At 42.9% G+C, this 19,105-nt stretch overlaps 4 protein-coding genes across 10 annotated transcripts in view; 1 reads left to right on the plus strand and 3 right to left on the minus strand.

Moving 5' to 3' along the window:
* The first annotated feature begins 1,626 nt into the window (after positions 1 to 1,626).
* LOC132916777 (uncharacterized) lies at positions 1,627 to 12,905 on the plus strand. 5 transcript variants are annotated; one of them, XM_060977091.1, is made up of 10 exons: positions 1,627 to 1,935; positions 2,024 to 2,566; positions 8,852 to 8,982; positions 9,113 to 9,217; positions 10,007 to 10,681; positions 10,811 to 10,965; positions 11,032 to 11,190; positions 11,303 to 11,572; positions 11,658 to 11,909; positions 12,030 to 12,905. In XM_060977091.1, exons 2-10 carry the CDS (start codon positions 2,439 to 2,441, stop codon positions 12,372 to 12,374), a joined length of 2,220 nt encoding a protein of 739 aa, XP_060833074.1. In that variant the 5' UTR covers positions 1,627 to 1,935; positions 2,024 to 2,438; the 3' UTR covers positions 12,375 to 12,905. The 5 variants fall into 5 exon arrangements, with proteins under 5 accessions (XP_060833074.1, XP_060833075.1, XP_060833076.1 ...); XM_060977092.1 differs by having other exon boundaries at positions 1,627 to 1,910; XM_060977095.1 differs by lacking the exons at positions 1,627 to 1,935; positions 2,024 to 2,566 and adding an exon at positions 4,948 to 5,134.
* LOC132916233 (methyltransferase N6AMT1) lies at positions 12,729 to 14,012 on the minus strand. Its single transcript, XM_060976048.1, has one exon. It carries the CDS (start codon positions 14,010 to 14,012, stop codon positions 13,374 to 13,376), a length of 639 nt encoding a protein of 212 aa, XP_060832031.1. The 3' UTR covers positions 12,729 to 13,373.
* Positions 14,013 to 14,132: 120 nt separating this feature from the next.
* On the minus strand, positions 14,133 to 15,286 carry LOC132916237 (SNAPIN protein homolog). Its single transcript, XM_060976053.1, has 2 exons — positions 14,623 to 15,286; positions 14,133 to 14,460 (listed from the first exon to the last, which is right to left on the minus strand). The coding sequence occupies exons 1-2, from the start codon at positions 14,772 to 14,774 to the stop codon at positions 14,133 to 14,135; spliced, it is 480 nt and encodes a 159-aa protein (XP_060832036.1). The 5' UTR covers positions 14,775 to 15,286.
* A 153-nt stretch (positions 15,287 to 15,439) lies between these two features.
* Positions 15,440 to 19,105, minus strand: part of LOC132916788 (Krueppel-like factor 12) — a 45,729-nt gene continuing 42,063 nt past the window's right edge. For all 3 annotated transcript variants that reach the window (XM_060977114.1, XM_060977115.1, XM_060977113.1), the window contains one exon: positions 15,440 to 18,443. In XM_060977114.1, coding sequence (XP_060833097.1) covers positions 18,250 to 18,443 — 194 coding nt within the window. In that variant the 3' untranslated portion in view covers positions 15,440 to 18,249. The remainder of the gene's footprint in view (positions 18,444 to 19,105) is intronic.

A 19,105-nucleotide genomic window follows, 5' to 3' on the forward strand; every position in this document is an offset into this window, starting at 1 on the left:
GCTCCGGTGTTCCGAAGATCGAAGAAACCGACGGTAAGTCCACGAACGTCAATAAGGTAGGATATCACCTTTACCAACTATTGTGTAAACAGCTGCCCCGCCTTCCATCACAGCCTGCTACGTTCAAATCGTTCCAACTGCTAATTATGTACTTTTGTGTCCTCCTTGCCTGTTAAATTTTCATTTCTTTCTTATCAATAGTTCCTAGCACTTTTTGCCTCGTAATGTGCGCCCAAAACTCGTTACACTTTACTATTCAGGGTACTGCTACGTCACAAAACTTTCTCCTTCGTTATTCTTTTGTATTTGCATAAAAAATAGTTCGTTCTGGAACTTGGTCGCTCTTTTATGACGCATACCATCCGTTGCTTTAGTCAACAACAAATTTGCATTCTTCGTTGCGTAACGGACAAACCAAAGAAGTATCAAACGGGTCAGTCTGGGTTCGAACATTAAGAAAACCTTTCGCTCGTCCATTCATTCTTACGTTTGCCTCGATGATTCAAACGTTCCAAGGCGGGGAATACATGTAATCGTAGTTCTTCGATGCGTTTAAACCAAATAGCTATATAACTAAGAAACGTCGAACTATATATACTTCCATTTAATCCCAAAATTAATTCGGATCGAAAATTAATTAATTATATTGGTAACCGCAACAACAAAAACAATAATAATGATAATAAAAATAATAATAGTAGTAAAAGGGAGAAGGAAAAGGGAAATTAACTATGGTGTAAGTCGTAAAAATAACGACAGACTGTAACCGTAGATATAAAGCTGAAATTTAAGTTGAAAAGCAGTAAATCGCATCGCTCTTGTCCGTTGTTTTCATGAACCGCATGACGTAACAGATTTAATAGCCTGAAATTTTCTCATCGAATCGGCTAATACGACCAACACGGCTAATACGGCTAATCCAGCTAATACGGCTCGCAGCTGCCATCAAATTATCGTTGCGCTTAAAATATTCACCGCGCAGTCCCCTCGATCCAAATGTCTGTCACTGATCATGCAATTGAATATACCGCGAAATATATCGAAAAATCGTTACAGTTTCTCGTACACGCTTCGTACAAAAGGACGATTTTCAGCATCCTGGCTACTTTTTCTTGTATCAAACAGTTATATTGATACCGATTAATTAATCATCGCTGATATTCGGAAACTTGACTTTCTTTCGCTTCCTTGTCTTTATTTCGTCTTTAAACGTGTCTTTAAACGAAGATACTCACGTTGGGAGGAGTACGACATTGATAGACTTTTTAACAGTTCGCCACTGTCCATCCCGTTTTCGGTGCTATAATCGTTATCGATAGGTTTGACGCGCTTTGATTATCGCTTCGCTTCACGGTTGTGACGCAACTCATCTAATAAATCATGAAAGTTTTGAGACGTTAAAATCCTTACGAGCACCGGTAGAAAGCTGGTAATAAAAATAACACGATTACAGCGACCTTTTAAACACGAAAAACTCGTCAAATACAGTATCCCTCTTTGTTAAACTTTCCCCATTACGCAGCGTATTTTCGTATTTTTCGAAACTGAACGCTTCAACTTTTGACAAATTCTCTTCATTTTCCATAATTTTGCCCGCGATTAGCCCTCGATCGTAATTAACAAAAATATTTCCTTTCGTTGGTAATATCGGCGGATGCGATATGCGTGCATCGGCTGCAACGAAGTTACCGTCTGTTCACGCGGACCATTGTTTATGGATTGGCCCGACATCGACGACAGTTGGTGAGATAAACACGCGTAAGTGCGTATTCGCGTGCCGCGAACCCAGAAAACGTGACTCTCGCGAATTGCCGGCGAACGTTTGCCAGGCAACCGTAATTCCTTCGATTCGATTTAACCGGAGTACCAGTGGAAACGAGGCGACCAACATTTTTGCCGCTCTATGCGAGGTTAGCGTCGCGAGAAGTGGCCAATGTAATTGTTCGTTGCGTAATACAAGGGAAACACGTGAGACCGAGCATGACGATAATCGATTATTCGATAACCGATTTTACGATTTTAGAAGGAGAAACTTGAATCGTCGCACGCGCTGCAATAAAGACCGCGTAATTGGCGAGCGTTCCAGAGATAAAAGAAAAGCTGTTTCGACGAATGTATTAGGTTGGCAACTAAGTGATTGCGGGTTTTGTCACTACCATCTAATGACAAAATCCGCAATCACTTAGTTGCCAACCCAATAGAACTGCGAACGATGAAACTCGATTGGAAAGACCGCATGAACCAGCTTCGCACCTCGTTTAGCTGTTAAAACAAATCCTGGAAATTGGAGGAATTTTCGCATAACGCAATTTCGTTGATGCATTTTTCTGATTCGTCGCTGCTCCTGTTGACGATACAATTACGCTAGGCTACAGCGATGGCACGCTCTTTCTACAAACCGGCTAGGAAAGGGGGTACAATACCTATATAAAGCTTGAATGAAGATGCTCCCAGCTATTCACTCTCACCTTTCTCACAAGCGTGTGCACGACGCAAATCTTCCGCACGAATCACGAGGGAAGATCGGCTTCGTGTTCGTCTCCCGTCAAAAGGATTTCGCTGCGAGGTGAGTGTCTGAACTTTGCTCGCATTTCGTTTCCGTCCATTTCTATACAATTTTCTATTTTTATCTTTCTTTATTTTTTCTTCTTTTTTTTCTTTTCTCATCGAAAATTTCAACCCGATCGTCCGCGGTTCGCGCCACCACGAGCAAACTCTAGGGAGAAAGCGTCGTGGTGACAAACGCACGGAGCATCGTCCGCGATATTCGCAAACTCCTCTCGATAGGAATCGCTCGAATCGATCGATGTTTCCGCTAGAATGAAAACCAGCGAATGTAGCGACGTTTACGAGCACGCGTCGCATTTTCACACGGTAGAAAACGCGTGGAACTTGGAAGGAGAGATACAAATTCATTGCACCGCGAAGAAGAAAGCCACGTTTCGTGTGCGGAATGACCGATGTTACCCGTGACTGTAGTCTACACCGAACGAGACTATTTACGTTGAAACTTGCACGCAACTTTAAACGAAACGCGAGTGTATCGATTCGCTTTTTCTTCCTTTCAATGTCGTTCGTACAAATTCGACATCGATGTAACGAGAAATGGTGGGAAAGTTACAAATCGCAACACGAGGACTCGCAGAAGCTGAGATCGAATTCGGTTCGATACTGCGCGGCCTTCACGATCGTCACGCATGGAGCAGTTGCTTTAGTTACGGTTTAGTTACTTTATTTTGCAAAAGGAAATTCTTGACACGTGCACGCGATATAAATATACCTTTGAGAATGTGCAAAATTCAGGTTCCACCAAGACCGATATTCACCGAACGAAAGAAAGCAGTATCGATAACGATAAGCAAGCGCGAGGATCTGGCAGACGAGCAAACGCGAGAACGTGGAGCGAGAACGAGAGTGAGAGTAAGAGCGAGAGCGAAAGCGTGAGCGAGAGACAAAACGAAGACGGTTGATTTTGGTAGCCGCATCCCGAAGAAAGCGCGCTGTATGCATGCTTACATACATACATCCGCGATGTATCCGCGACTCCACGATAATCGTTAGATCAGTGGTACTCAGGTTTTTCCTCCTTTACCGACCCTTGGCATCTCTCGTTCGAATCCAGGTCGAAGGTAGCAAAGCACGCGTGAAAAAATTCCTTCGCGCGTTCTTTGACCAATAAAATGACGTAACTTCATTTGCTGTAGAAAGAACTCGAGACGTAGATGCTGCAATCTTCGTTTAACGTTCCTCGTCGCCGGGAGCGAGTCCAAGTCCTAAGTGTCCGCACCTATAGAGAAAGTCATATATCATCGGGAAGAAGCGGAAAGGGAAAGTTTTCCGAAAACGATACGAAGGAACATGAGATCTTTCGAAATATTTGGGTAATCGAGTGTGTGATTTTGTCGGATCGCAATCGCGTGGATGATCGCCGCCTTCTAACGTGGCCGATGCTTTTGGCGAGTCGAATCCTCTCGGCTTTCTCCGTGGCGAAGGTCGCGAGAAGGCCGATTTCTCGGTACTTTTTCCACATAAAAATCAATGTTCCTCGATATGTTTGATACTCGCGGAGAGCAATTAAATTCTTCGCGTATAATTCGAACATGTTTTCTGTTTTACTAGATTCCATTATATCATCTTTCGTTGGTTTCACGGTACGTCATCTTTTGCCGGTAAGAACCAACGGAAGGTAATTACCCTAATTAGCCGGCAATACCTCGTTTCAACGATTCAACGATTTGACCGTTGTAACACGGTGAACGTGAGACGGTAGAGTTCCCTCTGAAAATCACAGACAATCTTCGAATTGCGAAACACGATTCGAACGTTGTCGCAACTCGACGAGAAAATTATTATCGATCGAGAAACCATGGAGCCTATGCTTCCGTAGAACGCGAAAACAGTTACCCTAGTTCCGCTCGACACCTAACCTATGTTACTATCTTATTTGTCATTTCTAAAGAGACTCGGTCAGACATCTCGAAAATCTTTTCTGCGACATTCGATCAACGCTCCAACTTGCCGACCGTTTCCGAATTCTATCAAATTACACGATCGCCATACCGCAGCTAGAGACAAATACGCCTTGGCGTACCGGTTTTAGAAAAAGGTTCGAACCGGCTGTTCGACGCGACCTCGTCGTCGATCCGCCTCCGGCTGACATTGCGAAGTAGAAACCACGAGGAACAATTTGCGCGCGCGCGCGCGCGCGTGCACACAAAGACCCGCGCGCATCGCGTTTCACGACTCGTAAGGCAATCGATGTCCTCGTAACCCAGACCTATCGGACGTAACTGCCAGTTTTCACTAGCAGATCTCTCGCAACTCGCAACCACCTCCAGACGCTCTTCTGCTCTCCGCTCTTGTCCCTTCTCGTTAGCATGATTAACATCCGATAGCGCTACAATAATTTTTTTTTCTATAGCTTCTTTAGATAATCTTCGAAACGTCGTAGCTCGCTTTCACCGCTTGTTTTCGAGGCGCTAATGGTTTCCGCTTAGGCGTGTAAACTAAAGCGTTCGGGTAATTTGAAAAGCAGACTGCTCGGTTTAACGCAACGGGAAGTTGGAGGATTCGCTTTCGAGGATGATTCGGCGGTCTCCGTGCACTGTGCATCGATCAGCTGTATCGTTAACGCGTAAGAAACGGTCATTGGGTCGATCTCGGACAGCGCAGCCTGTGTCTAGCGCGAGACTTGTTACGAAATGCGGATAATGAACGAGCAACGTTCCCTCATCTTATTAAGCTGGCGCATCCAGTCGAAAAATGGAGGCGCAGAAACGAAACCACAGCATCTCAAGTGCACGTTACACTTGCTCAATCGCGCTGCCGCAAATGACCACTTTAGCCCCTACCAACTTTGCAAACTCTACAAGCCGCTGTTTACAAACCTGACAAATTTCCCTATGATAATCGCGCTACTGCATTACCAACGTGAACCCGTTACTGGCAATTACTGCACGCTGCACACCCTGCAGGCTTCTCCGAGTTTCTCGAGCGAGACGAGTTTAGAATTGGACGAATCAGCTTCCGAACGTCAGCTGCGTTGTTCGCGTATCTCTCGTACCGTATATGGCGTCTGAACGATATTGCGAAATTATTTACAAACATGTGGAGGATGTGCATGTAAACAGTCGACGCATCGTCATCGATTTTAATCGTTCGCGATAATACGATATTAAGTTCGCACGTTAAAAGAGAAAGGCCGATCAAATATCCCATTACCTTGCTAATAGGTATGACATGAAAGAATCATCAGGCGAGTGTGTACGAGTTTCGTGACGGGTTATGGCGGTCGTAATTTCCTGAAATATTTTGCCTGGGAAACATGATACCCAGATTGTCCGAATCCGATAACGAGATCCATTAGCCGAATTCTCCATCATCGTGGATGAATAAAAAAGGAGAATATCAGAAAAACTTTCTCCGATCGTCTTCTTGTTCCTTTTATTTTCAATGTCAGCGGAACGGGACAAAAACCACCCGAGGATCGGGAAAATGATAGAAATTTCGCTGGACAACGTTGTCAGATGTATTTATATCGGAGATAGAGGAATACCGGGCAATCGCATCTGCGTATCTGTATCGCTATCGCGCTCGTTATCGATCAGCTAGTCACGGAATCATGCGCCGTTCTATTCTAATATAATCGCAATCTCATTTGTGCAACGCGCTCTTATTTTAATTTCTATATAAATATTTACAAATTGGGACGTTCCCACGCATATCATTACCATATATTTTCCACTTCTTTCCACTCGGCCGCGATAGCTTTAGCGCGTGATGCTGTACAATTATGTGTTCGATATACAGGGTGTCTCAGTGAATCTGTTACAAAGCGATATCTCTGTAATTATTAATAACACGAAAAAACGATAGAGAGACAAATTGATTGGTTCTGTGGGACGCTTATTACGGCGTGACTCGGTTTTTTTTGTCGTGCTCATATGTCTCGAGATTTCGTTACTTTCGTCATTTTTTTTTTCTTTTGATCGAACCTTATACTTTTAATTCGATACCCTTTTAGAGCTTAAAAAACAAATTCACCGATCTCGTTAACCTGACGAACCGATAATTTCGCAGTTATTTAGATCGAACGTACCAAAATCGTATTACTCTTCGAGTGAATTTATTCAAATGCCGGAGACATTATTCCCACACAACAAACGAATTACAGGGAAATAATTTTTCTTCGAAATATGTCAACTGGAATAATTTCGGATTAAATGATCGGTACGTTTAACGAGGCCAATGAATTTGCCTTTTTATGATCTAAAAGGATATCGAACAAAAAGCATAATGTTCAATCAAAAAAAAAAAGAACGATGAAGAAACGAATCAGACCAGCGTTCCACGGAATCAAATAATTTATCCACCTGTCGTTTCCTCTCTATTATTTTCCAATATATTGATTATACTATTAACAATCACCAAGACACCGTCTCGTAAGAAAATTACTGATAAACCTCGTACAATACGGCCGGTTCAAAGTCGATCAACCACGTGCTTTAACGATCGATTCGCAAACACGGTTGGCTCATCGGTTAGCGCGATTAATAATTTCGCGTTATGCGACTAATCGTCGGGACAGCCTGTTGTCTCGACGCATCGTTTAGCGAACTTTGAGCGCAATTCCTAACACGTCGTTGAGTCCCCTCCGCGCTGTTCTCACGAGGATTGTATTTTAATGAATAGGACGCGGAGAAGGCACTGTTTGTACGCGCTACGTACACACCGCGTTCCACCAATGAGGCAGCCGAGTGGATTCTTCGACGGTTGATGAAAATTGAAATAGAAAATCTGATTTCATCGACGAAAATGGAAGAAAGAAACGGCGCGCGTATCGCATTAACGCGATGCCGTACGACGACCACGCGGACTGTGCAAAGGTATCAGCAGCGTGTTCTATCCTCGAGGCTAGCGCGACTTTCACCTTTCACCTCGGTGAAGCACGACGACTCGCGGCGCGCCGGTTCACTTCTTGAACCTTTGCCCGAACGAGAAACGGGAAACGACGAACAAGGAACGGCGAGCAACGAACGGTGGACAACGTGCGGGTGTTTCTGAGGGAAGAACAGCGCGTCGTGATCGGAACACGTCCGCTATCAGCGTGACGAGCGCACGATCGATCGGCCGAGTATGCACAGTACCGTCACGATTCGGTTTCACCGTCGTGCCGCGACGAATCGAATCCGCATCCGAGAGATATCGATGGAAAGCATCCGGAGATCCAGCCAGGTATTCCTCTCGTAACTCGTGAAAAGCGACAGTGTTTCGAATTTTCCTAGCGAGCACGGACTTGTATTAGCGCGGTCGAATCGATTCGAGTCACGAGGAGAAAACGAAACGTCTCGTTAATCTTAATGGTTTCGTTTCTTTCGAGATTTCCGGTATACGGAAGCTGTGAATGTCCTCTCTTCGTCACCTTGGCGATCGTAACACGTGCGCGTAATACGGTTCCTGATTTTCTCACGAAAACGGTTCCTATCCGAACCGATTGTGCTTACTTTCTCTGCGTCGTTGAACACCGTCCAAAATAAGAAAAAAGAGAAAACTGACCTTTTTCAAATGCCGAAATAGGCAAAGTTACGTTGAATCGCTTGACTCGGCAAAACACTGCGTTAGAGTATTGAGATATACCCGGAGGCGGATGGAGTAAAGAAGCTTCTTCTCTTCGTATAAAGGCTTCTCCTTTACGTGCAAATGACAGCGGATTAGCCACGAGTCGAGTCGTACTCGTGTTCCGACCGAATTTCTCGAATTACAGCACGGATAGGAGACTAGGAGATTGCCGGTTCCTCGTAATCTGATCTGACGAAACGTCGCAAGACCGGCACACGTACGTGAGAAGAGCGAAACAATAGTGGAAACGGCCTTTCTCGGGACCAGAAAACTATTTAACGATTGTACTCTGCGAAATGCTCTCGTTAAGCTTTCTGTCGAAACGATGAATTATGTGGAAACGAGCCGAGATACCGTCGATTCGACCATGTCGATTCGGCATCAGACAAAATTATCGTTCGCGTGACGTAGTGTCTGCGAAAGTCCTAGGCTTCGCGCGATATTCGCGATAAAATGCTACGTATTGTAAATCAGGGCGGCGCTCGTTAGCCTTTCGCGTCACAAAGGCAAGCGAACCGGATAACAACCGGTTGCACCCTCCATTGTCTTTACTCGTATGGCAGGAAACGAGTTCGCGTCCTTGAGACGTACACGCGAAAGACACAAGATTTCGTATCTTCGTTAACGACCTCGTTCGATATTTCTTCGATCGGCGAGTCGCTGTCAACTATACTTATTTATTGAAATATTTCCACGAACGAGAAGAAACGAGTCGTCAAAGAAATGGTTATAGGTTACAGGTAAAGAGGATGAAGAAGATCGCAGCGCTGCTGACCGTTGCTGGTCTCGTGGCCGTAGCCGTGTGCCAGGAATATATGCCAGGGGGACATGCGTTGTTCGTGAGAACGTCGTCATCCGCAGTCGGTAAGAAAGATACAGATCGAATCGTCGAGTCTGTCTCGACTACGATCATTATCGGGAGGAAAGAAAGCGATATCGTAGGATAACAAGTTTGCGAATGTTTTGATCAAAGTAATCGTTTAAAATCCATTAGCACACTCGAGAATCCAGCGAGCTGCCCCGGTATCGGCCGCAGACGTGATGGCGCAAAATATCCTAGAGTGGATTCAAGGGATCTACCGGCAGGGCGCACGTAAACGTACGTTCTCCACAAGGAGCTTACCCTCTTGAGAGGCAAACCTTAAAACACAAAGAATGCAATTTCCAAAGCAATGCGTTCTCCAGTAATCTTTACCCTTTTACCGATCCTCTTTCGAGCTCTTCAATCTTCTGATACGCCAATCATGCTTTTTACCTCCGCGAGGAATCAACTATACGATTTTGTTAATCGTCGACGATAATTAGGTTATTTTGCTGCGGAAATCTCCGACATACGTATGCATGTGTAAAGGTAGAGAGACGCTGAAGAGGTTAAAGCTGCGTTTAAGGGCGGACAAAAATGGTGCTGATATTTGGACGAGTCACTGACCCGGAAGTTCTGAAAAGATATTTGCGAAACTTTCGACGATCGTAGTAAGATCGTTCGGAAGAATAACCGTCATTTTAAAAATGCAATTAACCATATTTTAACGTGGATACGCACTAATGCACGCTTATTAGCCGTTTCACAGCATATTACCGATAAAATCACACGGCAAAACTCACATCTAATAGAGGCATTTAAATCGAATTTCCAATATAATAACGAGGAGCGTTGCGCTCGTAAGTACGTGTAACGACGCACCTAAAATTAGAGAATAGGCGCGTGTTACCAGTACGAGAGCCTAACGCAGATATCGAGGTACGCGATCCGAACTTTCATACAGCGGCTGTACCATTTGAACTTAAAGGTTGTCGTTGAACGTCGAATCGCGAGGCTTTTCGAATGCTCTGCGCTGATACACTGACGTATCAAGAATTCTCACAGCCGAGATCGTTCGTTTTGCAGCTCGTCAGCAGTCGGATCCTCCAGGATATCTACCACCGTATAGCACGCAAAGACCACCGGAGAAACCTCGACCTTTCCAAGCGCCCTCGACCAGCCAGCAACCTACCTACACGACCGTACAATCATCGCCGTTCTCCACCCAAAGATCGACGTATCTTCCACCCAACAACCAATCACCCTACATACCATCTTCTTACAATCCTCGTCCTACCACGACGCCGTCCTATTCGAACACTGGCTCTTCCGCTTTCCCGCCGTATAGCTCCACTCCTCAACAACCCTCCGCCTCCGGTGGAATCTCGACCAGTTACGGTTACTCGACACCAGGCTTCACCACCAGTGCACCCGGTAGATTCTCCACGCCATCCGGTTTCTCCACTACTTATGGCTATTCGACTCAAAGGCCAAGTCCTACCTACGTGCCATCCGCGCAAGGATCAGCTTTTAACGATGGATATACCATAACCAATGGTTATCCGACCGCTGGCACGGGGGCCAATTCCTACGACCAAAGTGGCGGCGTTGGATATCCTTCCTCGTCGAGTAGCTATCCTTCCCCTACTCCTGGCGGAGTGTTTCCTCCTCAAAATACCGGCAGTGCAACCAGCGGAACCAATGTCGTGAAACCCCCTGGAACCTCCTCGACCGGAGTTGCTACCGGCCCTGGCGGAGAAGGTGCGCTACTCTTCTTCGGGTTAGCTTTGGCTGTTGCTTTCTCCTCTCGATGAAACTACAGAGGCGAGAGCGAAACGCCGAGAGTCACGGAATAACGTGAGCGTAATCGAATTTCATTCGCTGTCGTAGAATCGGGCGCTTCTGGAACGGGCGAGGGAAACGCGGAAGACGATGATTCGAAACACCCGCCGCATATTCACGCTCTCGATGTCGAGTGTAGCAAAACTATGATGACTATCAACATAGAGTTCAACCGCGTCTTCGATGGAGTCATTTATTCGAAGGTGAGCAACGTATGGCTAACTGTAAACAACGGGATGCCTGATATTCATCGTTATGTACGTTTGCAGGGATTTTTTACGAATCCAGATTGTAGGTACGTGGCACAGAATTCCGGACAAACTCGATATTCGTTCACGTTGAATCTAAATTCCTGCGGCACCCAATTCATCAATGATTTCGCGGGGCAAGCTGGCCAAGCATACTTGGAGAACGTACTCGTCTTACAGGTAGATCCGTTTCGTACGACTACAAAACGACGCGAAGCTTCCTTATCATCGTTTCGATGACGTTCGTGTCACTTACTTTTCCTTCGATGTTTCTTCGTTTCGTTCCGTTCAGAACGAACCAGGTATACAAGAAGTTTGGGACACGGTGCGCAGAGTTCGTTGCCTCTGGGAAGGAAACATCAATAAAGCCCTGACGGTTAACTTCTCCGTGGACATGTTGAATCAAGAAATAGTAACGTTCAGCGGTGACACAGCGAGCGCTAAGTTGGACATACAAGTGGGAAGGGGTCCGTTCGCGCCTACTGCCGATGGCCTCGTTAAGATCGGAGAGACCATGACTTTGGTCGTTTCCGTAGAAGGAGATCCCGCCTTCGATCTCCAGGTACCGACCAGATTTCGTAACGCGAACGAAAACGCTTTCTGTTTTTATCGTTCTTAACCGTACTAATTGATGTGTATGCTTTAAGGTTCGTGACTGTATTGCTCGCGACGAATCTTCCACCAACACGTTACAACTGACGGACGAAATGGGATGTATATTGAAACCTAAATTATTCGGTGCATTCCAAAAGACAAACGATACCGGAAATACGGGGGCTTCGATTATCGCGTACGCGTATTTTCAAGCTTTCAAATTCCCAGATGTGATGGACCTGCTCATCGAATGCAACGTGGAATTGTGCAAGACCGATTGCGAACCATGTTCAAATACCAATCAGGTAATCCCATTACAACGTGATTGTAATAATCGAACATAATAATCAGTTATGTATATTCTAGTAACTTACCTATTTCGTTAACATTTTAAATCAAAACATTATAATGCTTGGTCTTTTCAGCAAATCGAACCGGGTAGACGGCGCCGATCGATAATGTCGATATCGACAAACTCGACATCGAACAGTTCGGCCATGCCAATCTCGGATCCGATACGCATCGCTCGTGGCTTCAAAGTAATCATGGTGGAGGACTTGAGCAAAGCTAGCAACCAAGTTTTGGAACAGCTCGAGGAAACTGCAGTTGAGGAAGTTGCAAGAAGCTCAATGAACGTTTGCATGACATACAGTGGCTTTTATACCGCAATCTCGTTTTTCTTGACTACCATTCTTGTCACTACTATCAGTGCAGTTACGCTTTACGTTAAGTTACAACGAGTATACGGATCGAAAGCCATCTATTCGTAGAAATTTCACTCGGTTTCGACGAATAATCACGACTGATCGACTGACGCTACGATCACGACTATCCGTTAGCGTTCGTATCTTTCGTTACAAGTTATCGACTTCCTAACGTGCCTGTCTTTCGTATTAGGTTTCATCTTCATCGCTCGTAATCTAGAATGACAAGCTGCACACAAGAGAGAATCGATGACGCGAAAAACACTTTATGATCGCAGTATAGCATCCTTGCGACATTTCTCGGGGCATAACAACTACGTATTTTCGCTTTATTTATATCGGTTATATCACGTAGTTTCGTTTTAATACTGGTCAATAATGTCAATTTCACGCCATGTTTCTCTTGTGCCGAAGTTGTGCAGATGTCTAACTGCCGTACTTCAACAAAACTAAAATTAAGTTTTTTATTTTAAACACGAAGCGATGGCAAATTTCTAACATAGTACTTGTAAAGTGTCAAATATACCTGTTATTTACAACAGTGTTTTGACGATAAACGCCGTTCGACAATGGTACGCAAATACATAAGTATATATATATATATATAACAATAGCGAGAAAATCGTCGTACGCTTATAGTATTTTCTGTTTGTTTTCATGTTTCGCTGAACTGTCGTTTTCCTTCGCATCGTTAGAGATACGACCAATCGTTAACAAGTACAACAAACTTTACGATTAAGAATAACTTTACAATATGGCAAGTAAAATATATGTATACAAATCATACGTAGTAACAAATAATTCTCTCGCTTTATGTTCATATCTTTATCGTCTGTTCAGATTTTACCTCTTAACCGACGAGTTATATTCATACTTTATAAATTTGTACAAAATTTCATCAACCACGCGTATTATGTGTCATATAATCATCGACCGTATGAAATAAAAAATGGAACAACGAAAAATGAAACGCTCTTTAACTGCTTCTTTCGTTAAAGGAATTCCCTTAATCAATCAGGTACAAACATGTATACAAACAAGTTATACATATATACACATATACTGCTATTTTATTTTCGTAAAACGTAATATATACAAATGCTCTCCCCTGATTTTTCTTTCTGCTACTATCTTGCCTACCATGTTCAGATTCATAAATGTACGTAAAATGTTTTCGGGATCGTTCTCTTTAATAACTAACAGATAAAATACTCCAGTGTTTGATAGAATATCAGGAATTTTAGGAAACACTCGTTCCATAACTTTTCTACCATTTGTACCACCTGCCCAAGCTTTGAACAAAATCTGCCCGTTAGAAATTTCATCGTCGCTGGTTACCACATACGGTGGATTAAATATCACGATATCAAAAACGCTATCGCTACGTATGCAGTTTAATAAATCCATCTGTACGATATCTATCTCTACCAAATTTTCAGCAGCAGTTTTCTTTGAAATTTTACACGCGTCGATATTGATATCGATCGCAAGATGGTAAGACTGGCAGTGTTTCTTCAATGCCATTGCCAGAGCCGTAATTACGATACCAGATCCACTACCTATCTCTAAACACATCACAGGTTTTGTAACTTTTAGGACCTCTAAATCAGCTTCTAAGGCATCTATCAAGAGGAAGGAATCCTCTGAAGGTTCGTAAACTGATTCCAAATCTTTATCCGACAATCTAACTATCGGTGTATTCATGATACATGGAAAATATATAGAAGAATTTTTGTACAATTTGTTCCTTTCTTAGGTATTTCTAAATTAAAGACGAAGCTAAAGAGGGACGTATCACAATTATTTTACACGCACTATCGTGCTTCATTCATATTCTTTAGAAACGTTAGCCCCTTTCTCTATTTCCACTTGTTCTTCTGTACTTAAAATATTAGAGGCATTACCATATGGAGAGCTACGATCCAGTAAAGCTTTCCTTTTTACTGTATTTTTCTCCACTGCTTGGTGAATTTTATTCAATCGCTCTTGCGTACTTTGTAAAATGTTACTAACAATTGTGATTTTATGTTTAGCGTTAATCAACTTTTTAACATAAGAATCTGTTTCCAGTGGACACTGCAATACTTCGTTGATCCTCTGCAATTCTTCCGTCAACGATTCAATCCGTTGTTTTAATTCTATTTGACATATTCTGTGGAAATGAATGAATTTCAAAATAAGTAAAAAATCAAAGGATTGTACACGCCGATGCGATACTCAAGTATTTCGAAAAACTTTGAAACATTATGTCAATAACATGTCGAATGTTTACATCTATACCGCATTACATATTTAAGAAAAAAAAGTTACATACCTTGTGGCACGAATTCTTTCGTCTAATTGATCCACTGTAGGTTTCAAAAGACTCATAAGACCTTCTGTTAGAGCATCTCTCGTTGGATTCTCACAAAAATCGTCTATCTTGTCATCGATGGACGTATTATCGCTCGCTGTATCCACATCCATGTTTTACTTCTTTCTATAATACAATACTTTCTGATCTTTCTACTGTTTTTTAGATGGCGCCACCTGCCGCAATAGGTCTCTCATCGATTAGATTCTACGAGTTTTTCGTCCAGCAACTAACTAGAAATCTAGGGGAATTTTGCAATGCGCTTTCAAATGTTCCCAAATGAGAAATATACGTTTCTTGCTAGGGCTTTCATATTTTATTTATACAGATATGGTCACATTGAGTGGTATCGTACCTTATTACCTTTATCTCGCTCTGAGCATCGAGTTTTGTGTCAAATATAGGTTAGAATCGAATCAAATAACACATCAAAAGTTTCAACCAAAAGGTTTGTTTATCGATGATACAATTTACATAGTTGTATTACGCAGATTGATGCAAATTTCACATAATATATTTTTTGTGGAAGATTCGTTCTGACTTGCGCATTATTTAAACGTTGTTTGTGGAAAAAAAACAAACCGTTATTCTATGCATGCAAATGAAAAAATGAATTTATGTATATGCTGCGAGAAATAGATGCTTATCAAGTGTAATGGTATATACATACCTCCGACGCAAAATAATTTTTTACATCATTGTCTATTACATACTTTGTGAAATAGCTGCGATGAAATTCTTAATCGTAACAGACTTTGAATATGATAATGAATATAAATGCGGATAATTAAACGCGTTTATTTGCGATAATATAATACGTATATATCGTGATATATTTAAATTACACAACACACAAATTACAGCGATTTACAAACATTATGAACAAAATTCTAGGAAATCGTGTAGGAAAATGCGTGAAATTTCGTCACAACAGCCTTGAATTTTCTATTTCGGTAAATGAGGTATATCTGTGTTAAGATTAATGTTGGCCTAGCGAACGGATTGATCGAAGATCAGACATGGAAGAAGAGTGCCGAAAAAATGAGGTAATGCGGGTTAAAATGTCGCGAAGCAGATTTAACCCTTTATCTCGAAGAGTGTTAGCATAATTAATAGCATAGATTCGTGAATATTTATATACGTTTGTGAATTTGTTGTTTCTCAAATAGTACTTTCGAATATAAGAGGAAGGCAAAATTGGCTATCGGAAGTAATTGGAAACCGAAACGTGACATTTTTAAGTTAAACGCAAACATTTATAGTTGTTTCCGTAGTAGAAAACGGTAAATCATAGAATAATTGTTATAATACGTACGTTTTTGCAACTAGTTGTGCGTTAGCCTTTCACATTTCATTTAGGATAGCCGAATAAGAAGAAAAAAAGGAAGGAAGGAAGGAAAAACGAAAAGAATACAGAGATCAAAAAAAAAAAAAAGAACACGACGAGGAACAAAAGGGAAGATATTACATTGCTTCGCGAAAATCTCTTTTTTTCGTTTTTAACTCACGATTAAGGAAAATCGTAGTTTTGTTATCTATCGTATCTAAGTATGTATATATTACGCGTACCATTTTTCGCGAATGTAAATAAGATAAAATCGCAGAATCGACGCGAAAGTTACCGGTTCAAATATTTAAATCGCATATTATACAGATAATATTACACTAACTACATACGTATTGGATATGCATCGCTTTTTTACACGTATACACACATAAAAGTGCATAGACCTTTTAGCCGCAAAGAATGCGGCGTGACAGTTTTCGACGATTATACGTATATTTATATTTATATGCATACACATGTGTATACGTACATACTTATACACGTATACAATATACATATACATACATATAATATACACATATACGTAGACGAAACGTACCTAAACGAATTTGTACATAAGGCATCACTATAATAAGTCGACTCTTCTCGCGTAAGTCGTATCGAGAGCATGGTTATGGATCTAGCGATTGTTCGACAAAACCTAGATTGACTTTCCTCGTTGCGGAACGGAGGGGATTCGATGCAAACGAATGCGAGCGACGGAAAATCGCGATAAAAAGATCACCAGTGAACAAACCACTTCTCAACTTAACTCGTTATAGACATATCCTCATTATGTACACAGGCAAATAAATTAACGCTTTCTTCGGAGCGGAGAATTTTCTATGCGCATTCTTATCGACGTTCGCGTCCTCTTGCAATCGGCTCCCTCGCTACTGTGGTTAGCTTAGTACAAAATAGATGCCATTATACTGCTAGCAGCAGCCGTTCTCGCAAAAAATTTAGCCTTTCTCACGTCTGATTGCTCCGTGTTCGAACGTTTGCTCGATTTACTCGTTCGCCTCGCACGAACGAAATAGACGGAATTTTAATATCTATCACCGACGAACATTTTAACGATACAGTTGCTCAAAATTACTCACACTCTCGAAAAATTACATTTCTGTTGCAATGTCGTCTCGTCGGTTGAACAGCGCGCGTTCAGTTAACCTTTGCACGAACATCGGATTTCAAGAAGAAGATATTTTACACGTCAACGAGTCAACGTAAATTGTAAATTATACAGCCGAAAGTGGAAAGATCTAGATAGATATATCGTAGTAAATCGGAACGTGCTCGTTAGCGACAGATGGAATTGCCGAAAACTTTCAACCATAGAACGCAGTCCGAATTAAAATTAGACGATTTTACTCACGAGTCGTTCACACCGATGAACGTTACCAATTAAAGATTTACCTCGCATTTCAAGAGAATTTGAGACAGAAATGTTCGCTCTAACGTTGATAGATATACGAATCTGCAAATTACGTACCTGACATTTCGTTTGTTTTTATTACGTCTATGGCGTAGTTCGGGCAACGAACGAAACTTCGCAATGCGACAAATCTTTCGAAATCTAAAGTCTCAGCGCTAAATGCAATTTATATTTATCGTTAACATTTATTTAAAAACGACTATCTTGAAACAGCAGAAAACACGTAGTAGAGTGGTAGTGGTCCAGCCACTACGATCGTAACTGCGTGTATGCCTTTCATCGTATCGGGCGAACAAACACGGTAACGTATTCGTAATCACGAGCGGTAAATAAGCTATTATCTCGACGATTATCGTGTATCGAGAGAAGCGATTAACATTCGTAAAAAGCAGCGATCGAAACTATCGAAAGCCTTCTCGTCGTCTCACGCATCGTTGAAGTCAGCGAAAGATTCAATCGAAGATTCTTCGTTCGCCACGACACTCGTTTGTTTATACGATTACTTTCCAATCACTATCCACGAAAATGTAACAGAAAATAAGAATGACGATTCGGAATATCGCGAAATCAGTTCGAACGAAAATATAATTAGGAATAAGAGAAACGCGCATAGAGACTCTCCAAGGATTTTCCACCCAATGCTCGAATTCGAGCTGGATTAAAAGAAAGAGTTAAGTTTGCAAATTTCTTCCTGGTAATCTGGGAGAGGCTCGAAGAGATCGGCATAGTTAGGAACGCGTACACTCGAAGAGTCGTTCGACGAAGACGAAGACGAAGACGAAGACGGAGACGGAGACGGAGATGGAATCTCGGAAGAGCGGTATGGTCACTTGGCGTGCTGCTTCGGAAGATGCCGTTTCATGTGGAGTGCTAGGTGATCGCTTCTGGCGAAGGAACGCTCGCACACGGCACACTTGAAGGGCTTCGCACCGGTGTGCTTTCGATAGTGACGAGTTAATTCGTCGCTTCTGGCGAATCGCCATTCGCACTCTGGCCACTGACACTGGTACGGTTTTTCACCTGGAACAAAAACGGATACAATGCGTATCGATGCTTCGTAACTTTTGCTGGAGGCGTAGTCTAAGGAATTTTTTGCGTTTGCGTTTATAACGCGGCACAAAACGACCTTCTATACCGTTGGGCGAATGACCGATTAAAATTCGCTAGATTAACGCGATGAGATTCAAACACTGGACCCTTTACTATGCGAATATCGCGTATGTAATTGGTTAGGTTAGCGTAACTTTCCGGGTTAACGGGGCGAAGCGGGATTTCGTTCGAAGGAAAGCGCGGTTTTCGCGCTGGAGAAAAGTTAACTGGACTCGAAGCGTATGCATCTTGGGACCGTTGCCTCGGTTGCAACCAAGCGAAGCTAGGTGAGGTGAGATAGAACGAACTGTAGCTAGGCGAGGCCAGATGAAGAGAGGTGAAGACAGTTGGGACAGGGCGGGGCGCGGCGCGGCGGCGTGGTGAGGTGAGGTGAGGAGAGGCGCGGCGCGATGAGGCGAGGCGAGGTGAGGCGCGGTGAGGTGAGGTGAGGCGAGGCGAGGCGCGGTGTGGTGAAGTGAGGCGAGGCGAGGCGAGGCGAGGTGGGACGAGACGAGGCGAAGAGCAAAAGCAGGAGCAGGAGCAGAAGCAGGATCGGCGCGGCGCAGCGAGAACGCGAACGGATTGCGCTAGAA

Source organism: Bombus pascuorum, chromosome 2 (genome assembly GCF_905332965.1).
Source record: "Bombus pascuorum chromosome 2, iyBomPasc1.1, whole genome shotgun sequence".
NCBI lineage: Eukaryota > Metazoa > Arthropoda > Insecta > Hymenoptera > Apidae > Bombus > Bombus pascuorum.